Here is a 25,347-nt window from a genome sequence, read left to right on the forward strand (position 1 = left end):
GAAACACGTCATTGAAAGGGATGTTATGTTACTTTGCGCGTTGTTGGAATTGCGAAAAAAGCATTGATTTTTACTTCTCGAAACCTCTCTTAAGAAAACGTTAAAGGCCAAGGGCATATGTTACACCCTTAATCAGGGACGACTTATCTGTTAGTAATGTTAGCTCAGTAGACAGATGGGGATGTTGGAAACAAAAGCGAATTTGAACATATAACTATATTGAAAGTGAGCCATATAAATGCATTACCATTACCGTTTATTAGACCTCAATCGGTTCTCTTTATCGTGTAGGTTGCCAGACTTTGTGACGACTTTTGCACCCAACTGCGTTCGCCTCTATTGGATAACGAATTGGGAGAACAGGTAAGGCTGCAATCTTACAAAACTTGATAGTGTTTTTTCTGCCTTTAAATGGCCGCGCCGTGGCATAGTGGTTAGGACGCTGGGCTTGTAATTCGGAGGTCCCGGGTTCAAATCCTCCTTCGTGTCACTAGTTGAATTTGCGTTCTGAAGGTCCGATTCGACTCCTTTACTCTTTGTAAATACCCAACTAGTCAGCCTCTAACAAGTTTCTGTTCTACTTACAATAATTGTTTGTTAGTTTACAGGGTCCTCAATTAGCAAAGCATTGCTAAATACATTGACTCTTAAATTAAGATATCTTTTATTATTATATTTTTTATTTCTGATTGTTCCTTTTTCACAGATTGTAAAGAACTTGGTATTCCTGGCCAAACTACTGCAGATCCTAGACGGCGGGAACCAGTTAAGGGTGAAAAGTGGACGAGAAAAGCTTGATGCTAGGGGAGTTGGTTACAGCACGGAGGCGGGAACATGTTTCACGTTAACGGGTCTACTAAGCAACATGAACAAATTAGCAACACTAGAAGCTTCTCAAACACCTAAACATACCCAAAAGGTCAGTAGAAATCGTGCAAATTCCTTATCACTCCTTGTTGGCCATATAAGCTGCAAAACCAAAACCAAATTCACAGCGCTTGTCACTGGTTGCATGTTTGACGTGTTTGGGCGCAGATTTCCGGCCTGGGTGTCAGTGAATGCTGATTAACGCTTATCCTGGGTTAAAAGTAAAACATGGTAGCGTTAATCTAGCTCATAGGCGAGATTAACCAATCTTTAAGGTAAAGAGCAAAAAAAAAATGACGGAGTAAAATTTAAAGTTGTTGCTAATCCACCTCAGTTAGAGAAATCGTGCCCTGGTCGCTCTGTATAAGCGCGGTGATAGGATTACGATTACGACTTTGGTTTACGATAGTCTGTACAAAATCGTCGTATCATTAATTTAAATATTTATTTCCTTACAGAGATCTTGTGTGTTACGTTGGCTTGCTGCAGTGTCCATTAATCTAGGAAAAGATGCCATTGAACCGCACCTTGTGGACCTTCTGGGCCCGGTTTACAGGGAGCTGGAACTAGCCACCACGTACAAAGGTAAATACAGAAGAATCCCAACGGGACACCAAAACCTGGTCTTACTCAGTGGCCTTCATGCAGGGTCTACTGTACCCCGCAGGTATCGTGCATGTGTTTAACAAGCTGCTAAAAAAAATAATTCTTTTTTTTTTTTTTTAATAATTTTTTTAAACCCCCAATATGTGTAGCCCATCCCCAAATTATTACAGTTTTTATTTTTGTGCATGCTTATTGTTTTGATATGTTGTTCAAGGGTGCTCTAGCTGTACATGGCTGATTTCTTTATACCTACTCCTAAATATTGACCCCCCTCATTTCTTTTTGCACAAGCTCATTGTTTTGATACTTTCTTTCAAAGGGTGCATTTGTTTTACGTGGTCGATTCTTTTCTTTAGATTCCGATCTAAAGAAACTTGCTCAGGAAGTACTTGAGCTGATCAAAAGTCTCGTTGGGCGGGAAACATTCTCCCGGGCGTACGCCAGCCTCCAGCAAACAGCGACAGAAGCGAGGGAAACTAGAAAGAGAAAAAAGGCATTGGAGGTGAGTCGATATGTTCCAGTGTGTCCTGGACGTGTAAACATTCCCCTCTTCAAAACGATTGAAGGTAATAAACAATCCTGGTATTTCACGTCATGTTTTGAAACGGAAGCACATTAAAGTTTTTGCGTTCAAGACAAGATATTTTGTTCGTCTAGTACATTATTGTGAAGCATTTTTCGAGGCTCTTTTTCAAATATGCAGTTGGATCGCAAGTTAAAAATTTCCTGTGTTGGTTGAGAATTTGTTGCACAATGAGGCGAGCACAGGCAAACGACAATGTTGATTGTAATTCAGTATATTTGTCAAACACCATCAGAAGGAACACCGTCAACCGTCTGGGAGGCCATGGGTTTCCCGTCGGGACAGATCTTTGTCCCATGCTCGTGTCATGTAGAACATGTTATCTCTACCATTACAACATGTATGGTAGGCCACATTTTCTAGGTTCAGGGATATTTTAGAATGTTGCTGTAATTTAGTGGTTGCCCTTGTACTTCTTTAATTAAAGGGACTATTTCCAATGTAGCGTCATTCTCGCGATGCAAAATTACCTTTAAATCGAAGGGAATCTCAAGTACTCTACCAGGCACGAAACGCCAATTTTTATAGAGCTTAAATATACAAAATGAAACGAGGGCTGTGAAAGTTTGAGGCTGATTACGTAAACGTAAATGCTGTAAACTTTAAATGGTTAGGCTAAATTTTCAACATAGGTCCTGAACTTATAGCCTGTGTACAGCTGTCCCCCTCCCCTACAAAAATTGGGGAAAGAAACGTCTGTTTTACGCCGTCGTTAATCGTGTTCCAGTATCCTGCTGTTCTCGATTTAAATTTCACTTAAATCACTGATAAATTATAACATCGGTTAGAGCCACTGGGAGCGGAACACAATTAACGACGACATAACACCCACGTTCCTTTGCCCGATATTTTTTTATAGGGGAGGGGACGGCTGTACAACAGGCTGTGGACCTATGGCTTAGAATTTAGCTCTTTCCATATGTTGTGTGGCTCAACAGAATTGTTTTCCGCCATTTTCAGTGTTGTCTTAACTCTGTTTTCCTTTTAGACGGTAGCTGATCCAGCGAAGAGCGCTCGTAAGAAACTTAAAAAGAACTTGGCAAAGAAGGAAACAAGGAAAAGGAAGATTGATTCTCTTAAGCCGGAGAGGAAGTTGAAAGCATCTCGAAGACAGGAAAATTGACGTGGGGTCAGTGCCGGATATCTTGTCAAGTTAAAAGACATAACGTCCATCAAAGCGAAATGTATATCTTTCCTCGGTGAAAAGAAAATGTTCGTTCAACCAATCAGATTGAAGATAGTTCCTCCCACTATTTTGTAGCCAACAGCGGAGAATGTAATCCGAATAAACGAACACAAACCCTCACCAAATCGCAGAAGCAAGAACCAAGGAAAGGAGCCGCCGACAAATACATTCTCGAATGTTATAAAACAGCAATATTGTTTATATCAGTTGGTTTTCCTTATTGGTCACGAAGTTTGAACTGAAAGGTGCCTTTTCATTCATTCGTATTTTTGGTAATCTGAACTTTGCCGCTTACTCAAGTCGTACTCCAGTTACAGGAAGAAAAGCTCGCAGCGGAAATTGCATACTGAGGCTAAGATTTCATGAATGAAATTTATCCTCCAACTTGTACAAAGTCTTCAGAAAGGAAAAAGTACACAGTGAGTGTAAGGGGGAGCGGGGACCGCTAGGGGGCCGTGACTCGTAATTGTGCGGAGATTAACCGTGGACGGAAAGAAGAGAGTTTGAAGGAAGATAATCACTCAACTATTTATTTTCCGGAGTGATTACCGGCCGCATTTCTCCTTGCAATATCAATACATTGCCTTGAATTTAAATTTAAGAAAATCAGTAACAAAAGTTCACATTTAGAGTTTCGAGGAAAAATTACTCAAACCGAAAAAGTAGCTAAAGTGAAGCTATTATTCTGATCACTGAGGTTTTGCCTGTTGTCTCACAAAATGTCAAATTAAAAACTGCACGAGTTTTGCAATCAAACCGTTTGTATCGGATTTACATATTAAAATTATGAGACAATGGCAACTGTCCTGCTACAATTTTGTATCAAATGTGTAGTTTTCACTTTCTCCGTATCTTCTCTTGATTCTTGTAGAACACTGACAAGTCGCTTTAACATAGCGTTTCCAAACTTGCTTGTACTTAGGGAGTCGCCAACAAAGCACGAAGGGTTTCGCTATCGAGTTCAGATAAGAAAGTGTAATTTCCAAACCAGTTGACACGAGTAACATCTGTGGATACGAGTAACATGGGACGCAGAAGTATACCAAGCTCGTCAGCACAATAAAAGGAGTAATGATAAAAAGAGAAACGAGAATTGCAAGCGCCATGGCCTTCGCAAATCGCAGTTCGTTGTCGGTGTAAATTTGCTGGGAAACTCGAATACTGTGGTTCAGGATCAGCTTTTGCCAGGATTTGTTGTTTTTGCGAAGTCGATAGAGAATCGCCATGTAAAGATAGAAGGTGACATTAAAGAGGATGAACATGTGAACAAGGAAAACGAGACTTATGACGAAGAAGCTGTTTTCAAACACGACGGCTGCGATTCCAAAGCAAATGAAATAGAGCCAAAGCAGAGCGACCGCCAGGTTTATTCTTCGACGGGTTACAATGGCCTTGTACTTCAAGGGCGCTACCACAGCACAAAGTCTGTCTAATGACAAGAGCATAACATGTGCAAAAGACGCGCCGACAAAGGTGGATGAAAGTGAATAAATTGCATGGAATGAAAACGCCATTTTTTCAGCTACGGCTATTGCCAAAAGCCAGTACGCGTTGAGTGGGGACAGAACCAAACCAACGTGCAAATCTGCGATTGCCATGGATTGGAGAATGAAGTTTGATGGTGTACTGCGTAGGTTCTTCAGTGGATCCTTCCACACTGCAAAAACCACAAACGCGTTGCTAAAGATGATCAGAGGAGTTATCACACATAAAATGACGCCTTGTATCCACGAGAAAGTGATGAAGCGTTTTCCCTGATGTTTTAGCACCGTGTTTGTAGCGATTTCGCCACTCATGTGCCAGAAATCAGAGTGGTTGAATATTGATGCCATTTTCTCTTTTGCGTGTCGCCTTTTAACCGATCGCGAAATTAATTTATCCCTTCGATTCTGATGCAGTTTGCGTATAGATACAATAAAATGTATTTTATAAGTAGCTTCTATTTATAGTAAAAGCAATCAGGATTTTAATTTCAGTTCATCAGCGTTTGTTTGCTTTCAGCTAATTCCTAGTTTTCACCAAATTTTGCGGTTTACGGAAAAGTTTCTATGTAAAAGAAAATTGATTAGTTAAAATCATGAGCTCATTCCTATATTTTGCAAATGGAAGTGTTTCTTATGCTAAGCTTTCAACTCTATAACCTTTTTGCAAGGAATCACGGGTAGTTCGATGGCAGATTATGCCGATAGCTTCATAGCAACAAAAGATAAGCGGATGTAACTTGGATAAAGCCCACTCGGTCACTCCATCAATATTGAGAAGATTTCCTTGTTTCATTTTAAGCCTGACAAGATGGCAGTGAAAGGAACCAATCAGCTCCCCGTGCGGAAATAGCTGCTAAAAAGGACGACATTATTGTGATCTCTTTGTTTTTCCATTGAGTGAGTGATTTAATAAAAAGAAGCAATTACTTTAGTATGTCAAGATGCTTTATAGTTTGTGATATAATAGATACGACATTGTTGGGACCAATTTGACATTACTTATATTGTAAAATAAAGGAGACTATTTATTCAAGTTTTTTTCGACCAGTTTTAATGTCAACGTTGGTAGCGAGAAGCTCTTACTTTTTTATGAGCTTTTCTTGACAGACTTCCTATTGTTAGCCCTTTTTAACTTTAAAAAATATATCTTGCCTTGCAAACGAACTGATCCAGTTCAATTTTTTTCACAAAATTCGTTGTTTTATGATTTTTCTTACTGCTGTTTGTGTTTGTGGGTTTTTTTTTAATAAGACAAGACAAAGCCAGGCGATAAAAATCGCTGATATAGATAGTAGATCAGTGCCATTTATAAATCTTTCGTCACGCACCGATTACACCCACCTATGCTATTTGCGCCATTTACAAATAAAAAGTTTATTTTAATCTCTCTCACTCATAATACCGTACTTCTGTATCCACCAAAATTAAAGCAAACATCCCTTTTTTCATGCATTAAGAAAAAAAAATTGAGAATAACGAGGGTAAAGTGAATAATGATAATCCGAGCTGTTTTGCAAATTCAGCAAATACGTTGCAAAGAAGTAAAAAAAAGGTCCGCACTGCGTACATGTGTCTAGTGATGAGCTTTATTGAGCTTTCTGCATTATTGTTTTTCTTAGTCACGGTAGTGCATTAATTAGGATTTTGTGGCATAGACTAGAGGTGCAGAAGAAGGGTCAAAATATCAAGCTTTAACAGTGTAGCACAGAAATACGGGTAGAAATAATAAACAGGTGCAAGGGGACATAGGAAGGCTATCTGGAGTAGACGTAGCATAATTTTTTTGTAGCACAACCTAAGTGAAGAATGTGCTCTGATTAGTTGAGTTAGCATCTAGTTTTTACCCATGGGTAGACGCTAACGAATACCTTCAAATTGAGCGCGCGAGAGTTTACAGACGGCACGAGAGCACATTGTGTTGACGTTTGTTGACGCAGTTAATGTCTCAATTATCTCAATTTAGACTTGTTCCACTAGTTCTTTGTTGTCATCGGTTGTTTAATTCGGGTTACGACGGAGGCAATAACGAGTGATTTTTGACTACTATTACCTAGAGAAGAATACCGCAAAATACTCTCGTGTTCGAATGAGAAACCTCAGTGTAACTTCAGATAGTATGACGTCATAATTTGCCGTATATAAAGCACTTACCTAAATTTTTAGCGTTATGGCATTCCATTGTGCCTGCGCTTCACACTAGACACAAAAAACAGTTGCCAACAGTCGTATATGCCATACACGTTGGACTCTAGCCGAATATGTTGTGTAGTGGTCTTGGGCAAGACAATTTACTCTCACAGTAAATCTCTCTTCCCAGGAGTGAGGCTCACAGCATTTTTGGGTGGCGGCCTCAGCTGCCTGCAATATACCCAATAATGCTGTGAGCCTAAGTAATTATCTATTATAAATATTGACCCTCCTAAAACTCTTTTTTTCTCTCTCTGGGCATTACATCGACGATTTCAGTCACTTCCACACAGATGTTTTGGTTCATGCCTGCAATCGTTAATATATTGCAGAGAGAGAAAAGTAAAATTTAGAAGAGAGGGGACGTATTTCAAACCAAATATCAGTTAGGGTACATATAGAAGAAGTACTAACCATGAGAAACGCGTGGTGCTTTATAGAGCTTTTGCCGTATTTACCCACTAAAATGGATCCGGGACGAGTGTTCCCATCCTCTCTATCTTGCGATTCAACAATCGAAGAAAAATAAGAGAAAAGGAACAGTCTAGAGCGAGTGGGAAAATTTTGAGTGTAGAAATGCATATAATTTTTCGCCTCCCAATAATTTGCCGGCACGTCTCACAGTGATATCTAACTCAAAAACAGTGTTTGCAGTGCGTGGTACGTGGATAGTTATTTTGGGTTCGTAACCAAGACGATGGACTATAAAGGCACTCTATTCACCCCTCCTGAGTATTCGGAACATATACAACAATTCTTATGTTTTTGCGTTGAAACTTTAGTAACTCCATGTCTTTTTCCCTCCCTTTCGGCTGCATTTGAGCACGATGTGCAGCCAAGCCAAACTATTTTACCATTCGCTCACTCAGACCGAAACGTGTATTTGAAAAAATCAGTTGGAGTTTACAGGATCGTAAACGGATTGTAGATCGCATTCGCTATTAGCACCAATCGTACGAATCGCTCAGAATGGTACACTCAGATCATTAGACCAGATTAGCTCAGATAATGATAGTATCCTTGCAAGCCCTTCCTTCTTACAAAGTTGCCAAAATTTCTAGGTGACATCCTAAAGATGACGAAATTTCTAGGTGCCAAATATTAAAGAAAACACTAGATTTTCATCTTTTCGAAAGGTTTGGGCGAGCTTCTTTCCGAACAGATATTTTACCGAAACCATTCGGTGCCTCTCCTTTTTTCCTCCAATGAACATACCCAGAATGCACCCCGATTCTTGAACTTGGTAGGTACCAGTCCCTCCTCTTGCACATGAACAGCAATGGCGGACGCTGGACGATCATGAGGAAGTTTCGTAAACTAAAGCAGCTGCTGCGAAATATCAAATGTGTGCAACTGAAAGTGCGCCCTGACTTAAAGAAAGCTGCGAAGTATCATGTCATACAACACAGAAAGGATTTGGCACCGAAAGTGGACGAGTTAAGAGCTATTTCAGGCTCCACGAATGTACAAAGAATCGGCCTGGATGACATTTCTGTTGGTGAATTTCGGTGTTGCTTCGAGAAACCAAGAATTCCAGTGATAATAAGTGAACCCAGTTGGAAACAAGCAAACTCGATAACACAATCCAGTCCTGCTTTTGTACAACTGACAAGATTCTTAAAGCTGTTTGGCGATGAATACCTTGAATGCGGCGAAGATAGCGAAGGGTATTCCATTGATATCAAATTAAAATATTTCTTGATTTACACCAGACGATTTAAAGACCGATTTCCGTTGTATATATTTGATAGTTCGGTGCCTCACTGGAAAGGTACACAGAGGAAACGGATAATAGTCAAAACATTGTTTGATTCACCAAAGTTTTTTAAACAGGATTATATGGCGTGCCTTGGAAAAGAACATCGTCCACCATGGAAGTGGCTACTGATAGGTCCAAAGTATTCTGGAACTGCTCTTCATGTTGACCCACTTGGGACAAGTGCATGGAACAGGTTGTTATTTGGAGAGAAAATTTGGGTGCTTTTTCCACCTGAGACCCCAGCTGACTTATTAAAACTGAATCAAACAGGTGGTAACTGTGAAGAGGCAAGTGACTGGATGATTATAATGTACCCAAGAACACAGTTTGGCTCTTGGCCTCAGGAATATAAACCTTTGCTGGTATTTCAGCAACCTGGGGACGTCATGTTTGTCCCATCTGGATGGTGGCATCTAGTACTTAATGTAAAAACCAGTGTGGCTGTAACACAGAATTTTGTTAGTAAGGAAAATTTCCCACTGGTTTGGAAAAAGACTGCTAAAGAAAAGCCAGATCTAGCAGTGGTGTGGTCAAAGGCTCTGTTGAAGCATAGCCCAGCTTTTCTTTCACCATGCCGATCTGATTTTCATCTCAATACATCATGAATGGTGTTAGAAAACTATGTGGAGGTGATTGTCTTGGCAAAGGGTATAGAGATCGTACTGGTCCATAAAAAGATCATGCTATATCTGCAAATTCTACCAGAGTAAGCCTTGAACTCATCAGAATAAAAGCTAGTCTCAAAACTTGATTTTTGAACAGTTTATTCTTCAAGGGTAGTCTTGGTACTTTTAATTCTACACTTCTTTAAGGTTAACAAAGGGGGGTGGGGGGATTGTGATCCCGTTTCACACACAAGTTTTAACCAAATTCACGTGTCACGTATACTTGAAACAGCAGAATTTATGGATCACATGTCTTCTAGCTATTTTCATGCGTCATGGTCTATTTGTTGCCCTATTTCGCACATCATGGTCTAATTTTCACCCATTTGAAGTTTTCACATGTCACGCATAAACCCTTTGCCACTCTCTTCGTTCTCAGCTATTGGGGAGAAAATTTGTTTTCATTATTTCACTTTTTTTCACATCCAGCTGCAGTTGTCAGAGAATCGATAAAGGCTCTTTGTAAAATTTATAGTCAATGTTGTGGAGACATAATACTAAGGACAAGGTATTAATATCAGAGTAATATTATTGTCAACTGATATGTGTATTTACTTAATAGAACTGTTCTACATGTATGAGCAAAATAAGCAAAGCAGATAGGAGCATTGGTTTGAAAAAAATTAGTCTGCCCATAGTAGCATGATAATGGTGTGTTACCATCTGTTTTCATGTGGCACTATACAATAATAATAATAATCGATATTTTTAATAGGGTGACCCCTTCAGTCGCAGGACTGGTATCAACAGGGGCCCTGTGTAAAATAAAACAAATTTAAAGTAAAAGAGAGTAGACTATAGAGGCCCTGCCAGGGTAAATTCCGACAAGCGACATGGCCCAAAAAGTAGCGACAGCATACTAATAAAACCGCGACAAACGACAACACTTTTGGAAAAACTTAAATTCCGACAAGGACACGCAAATTTCTTTCAATTTAATTACCGACAGCGACATAAAGAGCGATAAAACAGCGACACGGCACATTTTAAAATTTAGACAAGCGACACGGGAACCCCCCTGGCAGGGCCTCACTATATACCATGGGCCTTTTGTAGATAGGGGACACTGACTTATTTTACATAATAAAAAATACCATTCACTTTAAGCTTATATGGTGTAAAAACGGAAAGAGCATGATGTAGTAGCAAGATGACTATGTTTTAATAAGGCCACAAAGTTTATGGATGACATGGATGGTTTCAATGTTTAAAACTGATTTCAAGGGTCTTCAAGGGAAGACAAGTCACTGGAGAGTGGAGTTTTCAGCTCTTGTTTTAAATTTACCCACCTGACCCTTCAGTAGTTCCGTAGTTTATCGTCTCTCCCGTCTGGCGCTTTTTTGATACTCGAATAATCTTGAAAAACACCACTAATAAGGAATAAAACTGCAAGCCCCATTGAACTAAAAAAATCTCAGTGGTTCAGTGTCCCGCGACGTGTCCCGCAAACTCGCCGGAGTAACTTTTCCCGCGCTTTTCGTGTCCAAGGCACTTATCCATATTTGGTGATGTAGACAATGACATGCCAAATTTGGAACGAGTCAACAAATGGCGCGCTCAAGTTTAGTTTTGTTTAATTTTGGTCTTTGTCCGTTTGCCTTCTGGGACGATTTACTGTTGTAATATTTATTATTCAAAATGCCGAACTTCTCGAAAAATGAAGTAAATTTCCTGCGAGATTTAAACAATGGATTTTTTCCGACCAAGGAAATGGAACTGATGATTGTAAGCGTGTCAAACTCAAGCGTGTGATCGCAGGCTTAGCTCAAGGCGACTCAAATTTATTTTACCTGAAGAACTGTTAAACTAGAGTGCTCAGCAATATTTCCACTGGTATCTGCCAAATGCTCTTCAGCTCATGATGGATTCAACGGTAAGATTTCTCATAATTATCCTTTTTCAAACTGCGCCTAAACATTTGGTTCTGGACGGTTGCTCCTCATGTTCATGGTTCTCGTTTTAATATTTTGCTTCTCTTGACTGAGCAGGTAGCCCTTGTTTACAATTATCGGATCTTGCACCCTACTAATCTATTTTTGCGGTGTCTCATTTCCAGGGGCCAGAAAAGGAAGACCCGTCTAAGATTTCCGACGACCCCGATGCCATTCTCGACAATCTGTTCTATGACTGTGACAAGGATAATACGGGTCGAGTTTCCGTGTCGAAACTTATCGAGTATCTCCGTAACGCAATTTCCAGCGGCACTGAAGAGGTATTTAATGTTTTACCTTGTAATATTTTTCATTTTGAGCACAAATTATTGGATGATGAATTGATGGTGAGCTTTGGGGTTTAATGTTGAAGTTTAAAATTGAAAAATCCCGCTTCGCGGTTCGTGTGTGCTTATCACACCTACACAAAAATGTCTTCCACGATGCAATTCATGTAAAATTTACCAACGCGGTTTTATTCAAATCTTACTTAATTCGTGGATGATAGTGGGTGCAACAACCGTAAAATATATTCATACAGGTTTATTAGATTTTGTTGAATACAAGTAGCTAAAATCTATTAGTTTATTAGCCGTTTTTCTTGAAGGTTCCTCGTGTCCGACTGCGAGATCTTATTTTAACCGTCCATTTGTTTACCTTCGGTAAATTTTATTTAGCATATTCTTAACTTGATAAACATGCGATAAGCAGATTAGTTGCCTGCTTAACCCGAAAATATTGCCTTATAAAACCGCATTATTATTTATTATATTTTCTACTTGTTCTGAAATATCTAGTTTTGATATCTGCACCGCCTATTAGTAAGACGTTCCAGTATATTATAAATATGCGTTAACATATATTTATTTACATTTCAAAAAGAGAAGAAGTCAGCGAAACGTTCGCTGAAATATCACTGCTGTTTATGCAAGAAACAACTAAAGTACTAATAACATGTATGATTCTCGTTAGCATGACATTACACTTTCGTTCATAATTTCCTTATACGAGCTTTAATTTGAAATCTTTGTGACTTTTGAGATGATAGACATGCATGCAGCTGTACATGTATCGTATAATAATGAAGTCCCTTTCAAGAAAACTTTTGTTTGAGGAATTGTGTTACCTTTGTTATGACAACACAAAATGCATTATTAATTGTACTGTGGCGGTGAATCAAACACAAAAGCATCAATTTTGAAGTGTTTGTGGTATAAAATACAGAATAATCAAGCAATTTGCGACGTTCATACTTTAATTATAACAATTCAAGAGCATAGCAAAGCAAAAAGCTTCATCTTTAGACTAACATTATTTAACTGAAAAAAACAGGATGTGCGGATTTCTTGTTATTTTTTGATGGTTCTGATATAAATAACATGATTTGTACAGGGACTCAAAGTTATGAGCTCAAGCCATAAAGTACAAGAAAGATCTAATTTAAATAAACACTTCCTTGGAGACCAACATCTCCAGTCTGTTGAATTGTGTACAGCCCAGTGTGCAAAGAAAGTACTATCCAATATCCAGGGGCTAGTGGATCTGTGGCTGGTGGAGTTACTGCCCATTGGGCAAGTAACATTTTGGATTTTTTTGCTGGCAGGTTAAGTAAAGGGCCAATTTAGGCCTTCAGGCTAGCACACAATGGCTCCGGATCCAGCATGCTGGAAAATCCATTTTCTTTGCACCCTGAGTGACTGCAGCCACTTTCGATTAATGACTTGTTTCCAAGGGTACTTAACCTCAGTTTCAACAATTTTGTTTTCTTCATCCAGTTAAACCAATCAATTAATTCATTAATATTATTTTTGTTTTGTCAAAAAAACTGCAAATTGTTTGGTCTTTTCTTAAAATAAACTCATTTAGTCCTGTCAACGATTACAGTTTTCGCATGCAAGTTGGTGAATAGCAAAGGATATATCCCATGTTATTCTGATTCCTGTTTTTCCGTTTTTTACCTCTGTACTTGTATACTGTAATATTCTGTTTTCAAATCTTGCAAGTAAACATTAAGATGACTGAGATGATGAGATCTTTCCTAACTAATGTGCCTTGAGCAGGGATGGCTCAGTGGTGAGAGCGCTCGCCTTCCACCAATGTGACCCAGGTTCAATTCTGGTCCGTCCAGTGACAAAATTATGTTGGTTGATGTTGTTGATTCTCGCCTTGCTCTGAGGGTTATTCTCCAGTTTTCCTCCCTCCTGAAAAACCATTACATTTCCAAATTCCAATTTGAAACCAGGATATAGACCCGCATAAAAACCAGCTAGAGCTGATGGGGTTTCCTTTCTAAAAATAGGAATTTATTTATTTTTATCTTGCATAAAAAATAGTAATTCAATATAAATTAAAGGCTAAAATAATTTGGAGTAGTCATCACGGTAAACCTAAAATAGTATTTATATTTATATTATTATCCTTGGCAGTTTGCTGGCAGTCTGGATGATTTATCCCTTATATTGGATCCAGATGGCAGGGACATGGAGATTGATTTAACATCTTTCCAGGAGGGAATAAAAGAGTGGATAACTGAGATCAGGAGGCAGAGGTTTGAGATACATATATTGTATCTTGTTGTTTGCATGCAAAATAATCAGGAGATAAAATGCTGGTGCGTTGACCTTTACTTGTCCCCAGGCGCAGTGTATAAATGACTAGACCTGACTTTCTAGCTAGTTTATATTATAGTCTTCAACGAAATGAATAGGCTGAGCTAAATATTGTAAATTAACATCTCAAACACTTAAAAAGGGATGGTCAGCACATGCCTTATTATAATTCCTTATTGTACATGTAGTTTCATGTGCAAATTAAATAATGAGCATGGACTCTATAATTTATACTAAATATTCAATTCTTGAGGTTTTCTGTACCTGCTTGTGTAGTGAATAATCGAAAGAAAACTTGTTATTCTACCAGGCTGTTGATAGCAATTTTGCTGTTCTTACATGAACATGTGTTGAACCGTGTTAGTCTGTCAGATATTATATGATCCTGTAAAAAATTTTAAGTCGATATTTATCATAAAGTTCATTTACTTTTTCTCTTTCACTAGCTATGTTAATGCAGAAGATGAGTGCCATTCACCTGTGGCTGTGAACTGTATGGTATGTTTTACTAATGTATATATGTTGCAAATGGTTCAATTTTATCTTTGGTACCACTAGGTATTTTCCTTTGTTTTTGTGTTTGGCAAGTTAACTAAGAAGTTTTTCTTTTCATGTACAAGGATTCCCCAGAGTCCAGGTCTTATGGCAGCCCCAAGAGATACAGTCATGGTAAGCAGTGAACTATAGCTTGAAAATAATTGTTATAAATCAACAAAGAACAATGGTGTTAGCTAAAGCCTGGTTTTTATGGTGTGAAAAGACTGAGGAGTGTATAGACTAGGAGTTTTTTTTTCCCTTGATGGGATGCTAGTCCATCACAGATTATGGTGCGCTGCATTTTGTCGGGTTTTCTGACATATCTCTGTATTCAATCTCCTAGTAGGTGGAGAGAGGCACTGAGAATCTTTTTTTTTTTTGGGGGGGGGGATACCAACCTATATAATTTTCTTTCCAGGGTTCTCAGTATAAGGTGGAACAGGCAGATTTGCAAGAAGTGCAAAGAAAAAATTATTCTGGCCTAAAAAAAATAACATTAACTTCTTCAGTTTTGATATCCATGCTATATAGGTTGTATAACTATGTGGAAAAAGGCACATGAAAATCTACTGAGTGTACTCTTGTCTCTTACTTTCCTCTTACAGACCTGTCTATGTTTCTTTTCACTTTTTAATTCCTATCACATTCATTCCATATGGGAGATTTGTACTATCAGCAATATTGCACCCTGTTTGTGTTTAGGTTATTATATAATTCACACCATTTTGGGCCTTAGGTGCAAGTTGTAACTTTGAGCTGTCTATTGTTTCTTTTCACTTTTTAACCCCATGACATTCAATCCATACGGGAGATCTTTTACTTTACTATCAGCAATATTGCACCCTGTTTGTGTTTAGGTTATTATTTTTTCACAACATTTTGGGCCTTACAGTAGGTGCAAGTTTAAACTTCTACTCCTTTCTTTTTATAAATGCAGTAACAAGTACACCAAATGGTAGTTCAGACAGTGTAGAGGGTCTGGGAGGACAATCATCTGACAGAGACTGGTAAGTTGATACTGTCCACTGAGAACTTTAACATCTAAATGAATCTCAGAAACTCGAACCCTCAATACCGGGGAGTAACTCGAAGCTCCCGCTAACTCAAACCTTTTTCGATTCCCCTCCAGGTAATTTTCTCTCTAATTTTGCCCTGGATGACTCGAACCTCCCTTTAACTTGAGCCTTTTTCAATTTCCCTTGAAGGTTCAAGTTATCAGGATTCAACTGTAGTTAGTGCATTATTATTTTTTTGTAGCAGTTTTTTTAAGCAGCTGATCCAGGTGGTATTGACAACCTGGCGGGCTGTGTCCTGTTAGCCTGCACAACTCTCCAAGTTTTTTTTTTCCTTAGTGGCCATTTGGCCACCGACTGCTCAGGTTTGGTCGCCAGTGAAAAATTTTAGTCGCTAAATTAGCTTGCGCTCAATCCTTCTTCTCATTTAGTCGCCAGACTGGCAACTTTGGTTCCAATTTAGTCGCCAGCTCCAAATTTTAGTCGCCATGGCGACTAAAATAGTCTTAACTTGGAGGGTTGCTGCATGCAGCCATCTCCTTTTTCCTGATGTGGAAAAGAGACACCTGCGAAAGGTCATTTCTGACTGTGTTCAATTATCCTGCTGTTTCCCCAGGGGCCAGGCTGTAACTGGTTGCTTGACAATAGGCATGGTTGTAATCAATTCTGATTGGCTGTCATCACAAAATACTTTAAATTTATATATAAATTATTTATTCATGGGGTTTTCCATTGACAAAATCAAAACATGTCCACTATATTTCCTGTGTGATTGTGCTGTGTTTTCCACTTGTTGTATAAAGCGTAATAAAAATAGTCTGGTTGAAGGTCAAAGAGAATTAAAAGTTCACAAAGAAATCTGTTCTCTATAGAGTTTGCTGTACGCTCAAAATCCCCATATATCTAGCAAAAAGCTTTCAAGGCATGGCTGTCAGTGGAGAAATTCGTTCAAACACTTGGAAAGGACAGTGTCAGAACATCAGGTATTACTCCTGAAGAGCAAATTATTTTGGACAAATTGTTTTGTAGTTCATGTACAAATTGAAAGGAATTGACAGGCCAAAATGACCACAGTTCGTGCATGTATGAATTTGCCACTCTTTATTAAATTTGCGTTTGACCTATGTTGCTTTACTTTTTTTCCTAACACTATAATTATTTTGTATAATAAGGACTTTTAAATTTGAAAAGATCTGTGCGACTGTGATTAAGGGAATGTTTAGCTGAGGTCATAGGTCTTCATGGTTTCCTGCCAGCTTTCGGTCTGACATGCTGTGGAGTTTTATCTGACACCTACATGTAGACTAATGCACAGCAGATTTGCCATTATAATGTTTAGCTACTGACAGTGTTTGTTAGTGTGGTTTGTTTTCATTGGCTCATTTAATTGCAAGTTTTGTTTTAAGCTCTCTAAGTATTCAATTTGATTGAATGAACATCTTGTCTTTTGAGCTTAAAGTAAATTTTTTGCAAAATTTAAACAGAACAGCAGGATAGTGGAACACAATAATTATTAGAAACCGTTTTGGAGATGTCCTTTTCCATGTGAAGAAACAGGAGAAGGCTGCACACAGACTATGGTAGTCTTGTAGTGCTTGCCGGTACTGAATTGTATTGTTTGTAGTATGCCAACTGGTACACTATTTCCAACACTGATGATCAAACCACAAACTAATTAAAAAAGTAGTAGGCAATGATTATTGACAACCTTGTGATTTGACAAGCTGTTGGACCCATCCTGGCAGAAATATACTTAGGCCCTGGCAAGAGTGCCATTTATTTTTGCTGACTTCAGCAACAGTTTCAGTGTACATTTTAACCAACAATACGTTTTCTCATAGATTTTCCCAACTGTTGAACAACTAAAAATAAATCTCTGTAAATATTCCAGCTGCTTTGTAATTTTTAAGTATTATTTTTTTTAAAAAAATCACAAACAACTTCATGTAATTCATAAGTTTTGATAAGTACTGCCTTTTTTCTTTAGGGACAGTGAGTTGATTCAAACAATTGAAACTCTTCAGCTCAATAACAAGCGTCTAATAGAACAGCAGAATGCCATTCAGGCTCAGGTAAATGCAACATGTACCAGCATTTACTGAAGGTTTTTAAACTAAATAGTTGTGGCAAGCAATAATTAAAAATAATGCTGTGAAAGGTGTGGCACATACCTGTGATAGCACAGATTACTACAAATGTAAAATATTCTGGAAATAGCATGGAACTTTTTAATAAATATTGAGAAAATGTCTGGACTTTTGCCAAAAATCCAACCAGTTGATAGTTGATTAAAAAAAATGACTATGAATAATACTTGGTTGGATATTGGGCATAATTCCAAACATTTTCTAGAATAGTATTGAAAACTGCTGGTTTTCCATATTTCCTGTTACCGGGGTATGGGTGTGATTTTGTTTATGATAATCATGAAAATTGTACCTTAGTTTGTTTTGTTTATCATGTTTATCATGAAAATGTAAAAAAAGTTGGTTTGGTAGAGATATGATTTTATATAAAGAGATAAAATTATGTTATTGTGCAGGTATATTATGTAAGCCACAGCTAAAGTTTGTTCTTTTACTCATTGGCTATAGATGGAAAGTACAGAAGAGGCAAACACCCAGCTTACCGCAGAAGTAGAAAGTTTACGAAAGCAGTTGAGAAGGTGATGTATATTATTTTGATGTACATGTTGAGTGTAACCTGGCTACTGTAGATATTTACAATGTATGTGTTGTGGTTTAAGCTAACCTTTGGTTTAAAATTGTTTAAACTAGTTTGATTTTTATTTTCCTTTGTTTCAAGTTTTGATAGTGAATATGAGACAATGAAAAATGAAAAAAAATCAAACTGGTTTGAAAAATTTTAAACCAGGATTGAGCAGCCCGGGTTTAAGCCTGGCTGTGGTTATTGTGTTGTGTTCTTGGGCAAGACACTTTACCCTTAAAGTAACCCTTTGATGGACTAGCATCCCCTCCAGGGGGGGGGGGGGGGGGGGAGGAGGAGAAATACTTTTAGTTGCTTCATGCTACAGAAACTGGAAAAAGCTCCAGCCTGTATGGGCCACTAGTCTGGAAGCAGACCCTTCCCACATGTAGATTCAGTGGAGCAGGAATAAAACCAAACTGTGTTTCCTTGTTATAATTAAGTTCTCAGATGGTCATTGAAAGAAGTAAAGGAAAAGATAGTGAAAATACAGAGTTGCGCCAAGCTGGTAAGTGACTACCAGAGTACATGTGAGGTCTTTGTTTTCAGAAGTGTACTCAGTTAAATTTCTGAAAATAACATCAGGATTTTTAAAATAAGTAATTGTTGCAAACTCAACCCTCCAAGTTAAGACCATGGTCATTTTAGTCTCCATGGCAACTAAAATTTTGGAGCTGGCGACTAAATTGGAACTGAAGTCGCCAACCTGACGGCTAAGTTGAGAAGAAGGTTTGAAAACTTGAGCTTAATTAGCGACTACAATTTTTCACTGGCGACCAAACTTGAGCAGTCGGTGGCCAAATGGCCACTCAGGAAAAAATATAACTTGGAGGGTTGAAACTGTGCATCAAGTATGTTAAATTAATGTTTCAAGAGTATTATTGATGCTCATCTTAACCGCATGTTCCATGGTAGAACAAAAAAATTAATTATTCTTTCTTTGACATATTTATCCAAGAAAGAGAAACACTTACTCCAATGACCCACAGCACTAATGGGCTGTCTGACAAATGCAGACTGCAGACTTGCAGTTATATTACCCTGAATTATAATAATAAGATCATTTTTGAGTGGTTCAGTGTAAATCGTGCTCTGGTCAGCCTGAATAACAGTCCTTTTTCCCTGTTTGCAGTTAGCTCTCAATAATGGAAATGGTGACACAATATAATTATTAATTATTATACTTTTAGTCTGGGGTTTCCAGTCTGCAGTCTGCAAATGTCAGACTGGCAGGCCTGCAGTATTTGCATTTTAAGTATACTTAAGCTGGTGATTGTTCCTACACTTAATTTAAAGGGTCATTGTTCAAAAGTCATTTTAATATTACACATTGCATAATTGTAAAGTAATTTTTATACAATGTACATGTGCAATTTTATGTGGCCTTTGTCTATGTTGTGGTTTAATTTTATCTCTGGTTTAAATTTTTTCAAACCAGTTTGATTTTGATTTTCCTTTGTTTCAGATTATGATAATGAATATGAGACAATAGAAAATAAAAATCAAACTGGTTTGAAAAATGTTAAACCGGGGATAAAATTAAACCACAACATCTATATTTGCTAAAATTATAGCGGAGCTCCCAGCGGCCCGAAGGGCCCAGAGCAGAGCCTCATACGCACAGAATATTAACAAACCCATGCTTTTGGTTTTTCATGGTCATCATGGCTAGCGGCATGGCTCGCGGGCGCCTGTGACCACGACAACGACGACGAAGTTGCCCCAACATGGCCGCTATACTCCAGAAATCAGTTTAAGGTTATGGTTAACGCCAGCTTACATCTTTAATATAGGACTTCCATGCCATGTTCAATTGACAGCTGTCAAAACAAGGTATCCGCTGACCAGTATCACATGACCATATCACGGGCTTGCATAAGGAACTCATCAAGGTCGAATTTTTTTTTTGAAGTTTACTGCTGACCAAATAATGGTTAACTTTGGATCACAGGCTCAAGTGCTATATTTTTTCTGTTATTGGTCAGTAAAATTTAATTGGGAGCTCCGCTTTTAGGCTTGCCTAAATCTAATTAATAAACTATGTAAATACTAATGTTATTCAATTGTTTCACCAGTTGCTGATGCACTTGAAGCAAATCAGTGCCTACAAACAAAAATTGCACAGCTGGTTAGTGTTTTCATCTGTACCACTTGCAGACAGCTTAATTTAACTATTGCATTTTTTTCCCACTCACTGTTATTTTCTTTTTGTTAGGAGAAAGAGCGTGCCTCATATGAAAGTAATGTAAACGAAATAGAAGAAAAGGTAGGAAAAGAAACTCACCCACATGCTCTTTATCATTATTTATTTGGTTTAACTGGATGGGGAGGGGGGAGGGGGAATAGTATTTGGTCAATGGAAACGTATCCAGGCGAGTACAATCTAAATGTCACTCACACAGATGGCAAGTTCTCCAAAAATTAGGTTTCCAACCCTGTTCACATAACTTTATAGGCTATACAAAACTATGCATGCAGTATGCATTCATATTATGTTGATTTACTTTGTGGGCGGACAATTAAGAGGCGAAGAATAAACTCAAACAAAACAGTTTAATGCACAACATTCGCCATATTACATCGAGCACATGGTCCAACTACGACCGCACAGTATCATGGTTGAATGACGTATTGTAAACATGCAATGCATACTCTAAACTTTTCTAGCATATCAACAATATACATGTATTATTATACATTTTACAAAAATCATACAATAACTATTATATTATGGCTTTCATTTTTTTAACTTCCTAGCTTCTGGAGACTCAGACACAAATAGAACTTCTTGAAGAAGAAAGAAAACGACTGATTAGTGATTTAGCTGAACAAAAGGTAACAGATCTGCATATTTTAAAATAATTGATTTGGGCAATTTTGCATTCGCTTGAAAGTCTAGCATGTACAAGTCATTTAATGCTCCACAATACACTGCATGCTCCTAATTCACGGTTTTGGAAAAGTTATAGTAATTATTATTATGTCTTTACCAAACCTGCGAATTGCAGAGCTCTCTATATGTTCAAGTATGTGGATTAAGCAGATGATTAAAATAACTCCTGTGTAACAATGTGATTTCAACTTCTTATTTCCATGGTAGCAATATTGTAGTGATCTCCAAGAGATTCAAGGAGTTAAAAATGACATGATTGCTAAGGTACACTTGTTCCTGCTCTTTGCATGGCCCTGTAAATGAAAGATTACTTGTGTGATTAAAATGTTAATTATAAAACCTCAGTTCCTACAAGTGACTTTTATTTTGATTCATTGCTCATAGCACATGATTTTTGGGCCTGCACCACTGTAGCTGAGTTGGCCCAGAGAGTATCTGAAGTGCTGCGAGTGACCATGTGAAGATATTTTGTAAACCTTTTGTACATGTAATTTTAAAGGGAAGGGTTAACTAAGTTATATTGCTGAAACTAAAATTCAATTTGGAATTATTGCTTATTCTGTTTGTGAAATTGCTGAAAAAAAATTGTGTTAAATTAAACTTTCTGTGCAAGTTATTTACTCAGAAAGGTTGACTAAATCAAAAAATGGCACGTTTGATGTCATACACCTGTACTTGTACCTGCAGATCTAGAGTCGAGCAGTTATTTTATGGTAATTATTGTGAAGCATCCTGTACACACAATGGATACAATAGGAATATGTAGCTGTAGCCATTTGCACGTATTACATGCCTGTGGTGCTTCATCATCATCATCATCATCATCATCATCATCATCATATAATAAAAATAATAATAATAACAACCCTCCAAGTTTATTTTTTTTCCTTAGTGGCCATTTGGCCACCGACTGCTCAGGTTTGGTCGCCAGTGAAAAATTTTAGTCGCTAAATTTAGCTTACACTTTCAATCCTTCTTCTCAATTTTAGTCGCCAGGCTGGCGACTTTGGTTCCAATTTAGTCGCCAGCTCCAAAATTTTAGTTGCCATGGCGACTAAAATGGTCTTAACTTGGAGGGTTGCATAATAATAATAATAATAATAATAATAATAATAATAATAATAATAATAAAAGATTGATGTGAATAATAATAATAATAATAAATAATAATATTACATGTAATTAATATGGATAATGAACTTTCACTTTTATTAGTAAACATGAGCCGTGAAAGTCCCAAACAAGTTGTCAGGAAATAGTTATTCCAAGTTCATTAAAATTATGGGTTTTGTTGTCATGATGTTGCTACAAATTCTGAGAATATATCCTGGATTAAAGAAAAGATATGAGTGTCTGAATCTCACTTTTTTCCTTCAGGAATCTTCTACAAACTCTTCAATGATTGCAGGTCTTTCATCAGCAAATGAGGTACAGTGTACATGTTTGTTGTTCATAGTGGATACCAGCTGGTGCTGCAGCTGTAGCTAAATAATCACCTTTAATAATGGGATGTGTTGTCAAGGTTACATGTAAACTATATTATGTATGTTGTACTTCAGCTGAATAAAATTAATATATATTGTAAAACAATGATTAAATTGGATTCAGTTATGTAGAAATTGCTACTAACCATTAACTCTTAAATCTAAAAGTTAAAAGTTCAGGAACATTACATCATGTACATGTAACAAATGATTTAAAATGAATAATAAGTCAGAATAAGAACAGAAATTACAATGGTATAATTTTATTTAAGGATCTATACTGCACCTACTCATGGTTATTACAATTACTTACTTTGCGAGCTTACTGAACAGAAACTTAATGTTCTTTAGCTACATAAAGTTGTTTCTTTCTTTTCCCAGGCGTTAAAGAGTGAGAAAAGCAGATTACAAAATCGTATTTTTGAATTGGAAGACAAAGTGCTCAGGTGCAACTTAAATTTTTTGCCCTTTTACATACAAATTGCAATATTGTGTTGCTTCCATCTAGTTATATGTGTGTAAGTCTGATCTCCTATTACTTCATACCAAAAAGCATTGAAGAAGCACATGAAGCTTAGTTTGGTTTTTGTTTGAAACTTATTAGTTTTACTTTGTTTTGTAGACTAAAAAGAGATGAACTGTCAGCAGCTAAGAGTCAGTTGGTTCAAAATGGACCAGGATTAACTAGCACACCTTTTAGGCGGCAGTCTTCTCTGCAGCAGGAGCTCCAAGCACAGGAGGTACATGCACATGTAAAATGTTAATGGTAAAACTACCAATTAAAAGTCTTGTAGACCCAATATCTTTACAGTGTGTTTTCTATAGAATACAGGTAGTTGGTAGCCAACTTAGGTTGCTCATTTTTCGGTCAGCATTAAGTTAGTTATGACAAAATGTGCAGAATGTGTAAAATTCCTGTATAAGTTTTTTTGGTTTGAAATTCATATTATTTAGGGGATAAATTTTGTGGCTTAGTACTGCCTGGGACTGTGCTAACCTAAAATGATTACCATCAAATTTTCTTGGTTCTTTCTTGCACACAAGGAAAGCCAGAAAAAAATATGATGAGAACTGCTTGTCATTTTAGAATTTGTCCCTCCTGGGAGTGAAAGTGAATTTTCAACCACGCCCACAAAATAATTCACTTTTTAGGGGGTTCCTTTCTTAGCATAGACCATTACCTTAGACAGTGCTCAGAGCAGCAGATCCAGCAAAAAATAATTAATTGATTCTTTTATTTTTTTCTTGTAGACCAGTGAAACCAAAGGTCTTCCGTCTCCAATGGTGGGTGGTGAATTTAATTGGAATGACAGCCTGGATGTTGATGATGTGGACATATCATTTACTGACATGAACCAATCCTGGATGTCTGGAGTGTCGATGGACTCAACTAGCACAACTGCCACTTTTGAGAAATACAGTATCACAGCAACACAATTAGTATGTGTGTAAAAATGATCTATTATTATATCTTCGAAATTCAATGCCTTGCTAGTTTGATTCTAAATTGCTCTTTCTGTTGCTGTTTTCAAGGCTAATGAATTCAATGAGAAGAAAGAAAAAGCCCTGAGACAGATTGATGAATTGGCTGCACTGGACAAAAGTGTGGATAAGGAGGTATCCATTTTAATTTTGTCCTTAAAATTTATAAAAGGTCACAAATAAGATACATTTAACTGCTTGTGTGTTGCCATAGAAACCTATTTTGACATCTTGAGGATCTTTTTATACATGTGTACTCATTTGAACTGTTTGTTAGACTCAAAGGGAGCATCTTACTCAAGAGCTGGATACATTTGCTGACAAAGTGTCTTCTCTCTGTATGAAGAAGAAAGCTGCAGAGAAGAGGTACGCTCTGTGAAAAACAGACATTTTTGTAATGTTAAATCCTGTACTTACATGAATTGTAGTTGTGAGAGATGTAATATCTGTTCAGGGATGTAGCTAAGAAAACACTAAGCCGGCTCATCAACAATCCCAGCTGGCTTTCTGGACTTGGCGGCTCTAATAGTTTACCTAAGTCTTTTCATGTAAAAATTCAGCCAGACTTAAGTTCTGTTTCAGCCGGTTAAATTAGCCGGCTGCCAGCCCTTAACGACATAAGCATGGGCAAGTCCCTGGAGGGAAATGAACCAATGACCTTCTGCGCACCAGTCAGATGTTATTGTAGTTGTTTAATAACAGTAACTGCACATTACTAATGCTACCATGTTACTGTTAGATAAATTGAGATAAATTTACTTGTATAAGCCGTGTGTTTGTAATATGCTACAATACGGTTGGGTTTTCATTCCTACACTCATGCATATAAAAATGCCAATGCATCAGTTTGTGAATCAAAAATCAAATTAAATTTTATTTATACACGTGATTAAAGGAGTGGTTTCATAAGTATGTCACACATTTTATTTCTACCTGCAGGAACATGAAACTTTTGGCTAATGTGAAAAAGCTCAAAGGTTAGTTGTAAATTCTGTACATGTAAATAATATTGCTGTTTGAATTTGTACATTTCATTCAATTCACTCGTCTGGAAAGACAAATCAACCAATGAATGGCTAATAATTTACCTAAATTAATTAATTTTCATAAATATCTCTCTGTTATTTGATTTTAAAATTATGTCTGACAGATTTACATTTTTGACTAACATCAAGTTGGTTATCATCAGTAGTTTCTTGAAAAGTTCTTTAATTATTTCCAGAACTTCCAGAAGTAACCCCTTCATTAGATGCAAAATGCACTCAAACCGTATAATACTGATTGTATGATTTATGATACTGCAACACAAAGTGCAACACCTCACCAACCCAGTTATTCAGTACTTACCAAGTTAG

At 37.4% G+C, this 25,347-nt stretch overlaps 3 protein-coding genes and 1 pseudogene across 4 annotated transcripts in view; 3 read left to right on the forward strand and 1 right to left on the reverse strand.

The window, feature by feature from the left end:
* Positions 1 to 3,312, forward strand: part of LOC144644221 (small subunit processome component 20 homolog) — a 35,851-nt gene extending 32,539 nt beyond the window's left edge. The window contains exons 36-40 of the mRNA XM_078503656.1: positions 292 to 363; positions 707 to 919; positions 1,326 to 1,452; positions 1,830 to 1,975; positions 3,045 to 3,312. Of these exons, the coding sequence (XP_078359782.1) occupies positions 292 to 363; positions 707 to 919; positions 1,326 to 1,452; positions 1,830 to 1,975; positions 3,045 to 3,179 (693 nt within the window). The 3' untranslated portion in view covers positions 3,180 to 3,312. The remainder of the gene's footprint in view (positions 1 to 291; positions 364 to 706; positions 920 to 1,325; positions 1,453 to 1,829; positions 1,976 to 3,044) is intronic.
* Positions 3,313 to 3,832: 520 nt separating this feature from the next.
* On the reverse strand, positions 3,833 to 5,121 carry LOC144641997 (adenosine receptor A3-like). The gene has a single exon (XM_078501004.1). It carries the CDS (start codon positions 5,072 to 5,074, stop codon positions 4,052 to 4,054), a length of 1,023 nt encoding a protein of 340 aa, XP_078357130.1. The 5' UTR covers positions 5,075 to 5,121; the 3' UTR covers positions 3,833 to 4,051.
* A 3,038-nt stretch (positions 5,122 to 8,159) lies between these two features.
* LOC144644237 (bifunctional arginine demethylase and lysyl-hydroxylase JMJD6 pseudogene) lies at positions 8,160 to 9,423 on the forward strand (annotated as a pseudogene).
* Positions 9,424 to 10,885: 1,462 nt separating this feature from the next.
* LOC144644224 (inositol 1,4,5-triphosphate receptor associated 2-like) overlaps positions 10,886 to 25,347 on the forward strand; it is a 28,720-nt gene continuing 14,258 nt past the window's right edge. Inside the window, exons 1-20 of one of the 2 annotated variants that reach the window (XM_078503658.1) lie at positions 10,886 to 11,210; positions 11,394 to 11,549; positions 13,695 to 13,816; positions 14,324 to 14,375; positions 14,498 to 14,546; positions 15,352 to 15,421; positions 17,415 to 17,499; positions 18,022 to 18,092; positions 18,577 to 18,641; positions 20,209 to 20,261; positions 20,349 to 20,399; positions 20,891 to 20,968; positions 21,234 to 21,290; positions 22,404 to 22,454; positions 22,892 to 22,956; positions 23,133 to 23,250; positions 23,762 to 23,950; positions 24,044 to 24,127; positions 24,270 to 24,358; positions 24,932 to 24,969. In XM_078503658.1, the coding sequence (XP_078359784.1) occupies positions 11,196 to 11,210; positions 11,394 to 11,549; positions 13,695 to 13,816; positions 14,324 to 14,375; positions 14,498 to 14,546; positions 15,352 to 15,421; positions 17,415 to 17,499; positions 18,022 to 18,092; positions 18,577 to 18,641; positions 20,209 to 20,261; positions 20,349 to 20,399; positions 20,891 to 20,968; positions 21,234 to 21,290; positions 22,404 to 22,454; positions 22,892 to 22,956; positions 23,133 to 23,250; positions 23,762 to 23,950; positions 24,044 to 24,127; positions 24,270 to 24,358; positions 24,932 to 24,969 (1,558 nt within the window). In that variant the 5' untranslated portion in view covers positions 10,886 to 11,195. The remainder of the gene's footprint in view (positions 11,211 to 11,393; positions 11,550 to 13,694; positions 13,817 to 14,323; positions 14,376 to 14,497; positions 14,547 to 15,351; positions 15,422 to 17,414; positions 17,500 to 18,021; positions 18,093 to 18,576; positions 18,642 to 20,208; positions 20,262 to 20,348; positions 20,400 to 20,890; positions 20,969 to 21,233; positions 21,291 to 22,403; positions 22,455 to 22,891; positions 22,957 to 23,132; positions 23,251 to 23,761; positions 23,951 to 24,043; positions 24,128 to 24,269; positions 24,359 to 24,931; positions 24,970 to 25,347) is intronic. The other variant, XM_078503659.1, reaches the window with a different exon arrangement.

The sequence above is a fragment of the Oculina patagonica genome, chromosome 2 (assembly GCF_052425735.1).
Source record: "Oculina patagonica isolate OP01 chromosome 2, crgOcupat, whole genome shotgun sequence".
NCBI lineage: Eukaryota > Metazoa > Cnidaria > Anthozoa > Scleractinia > Oculinidae > Oculina > Oculina patagonica.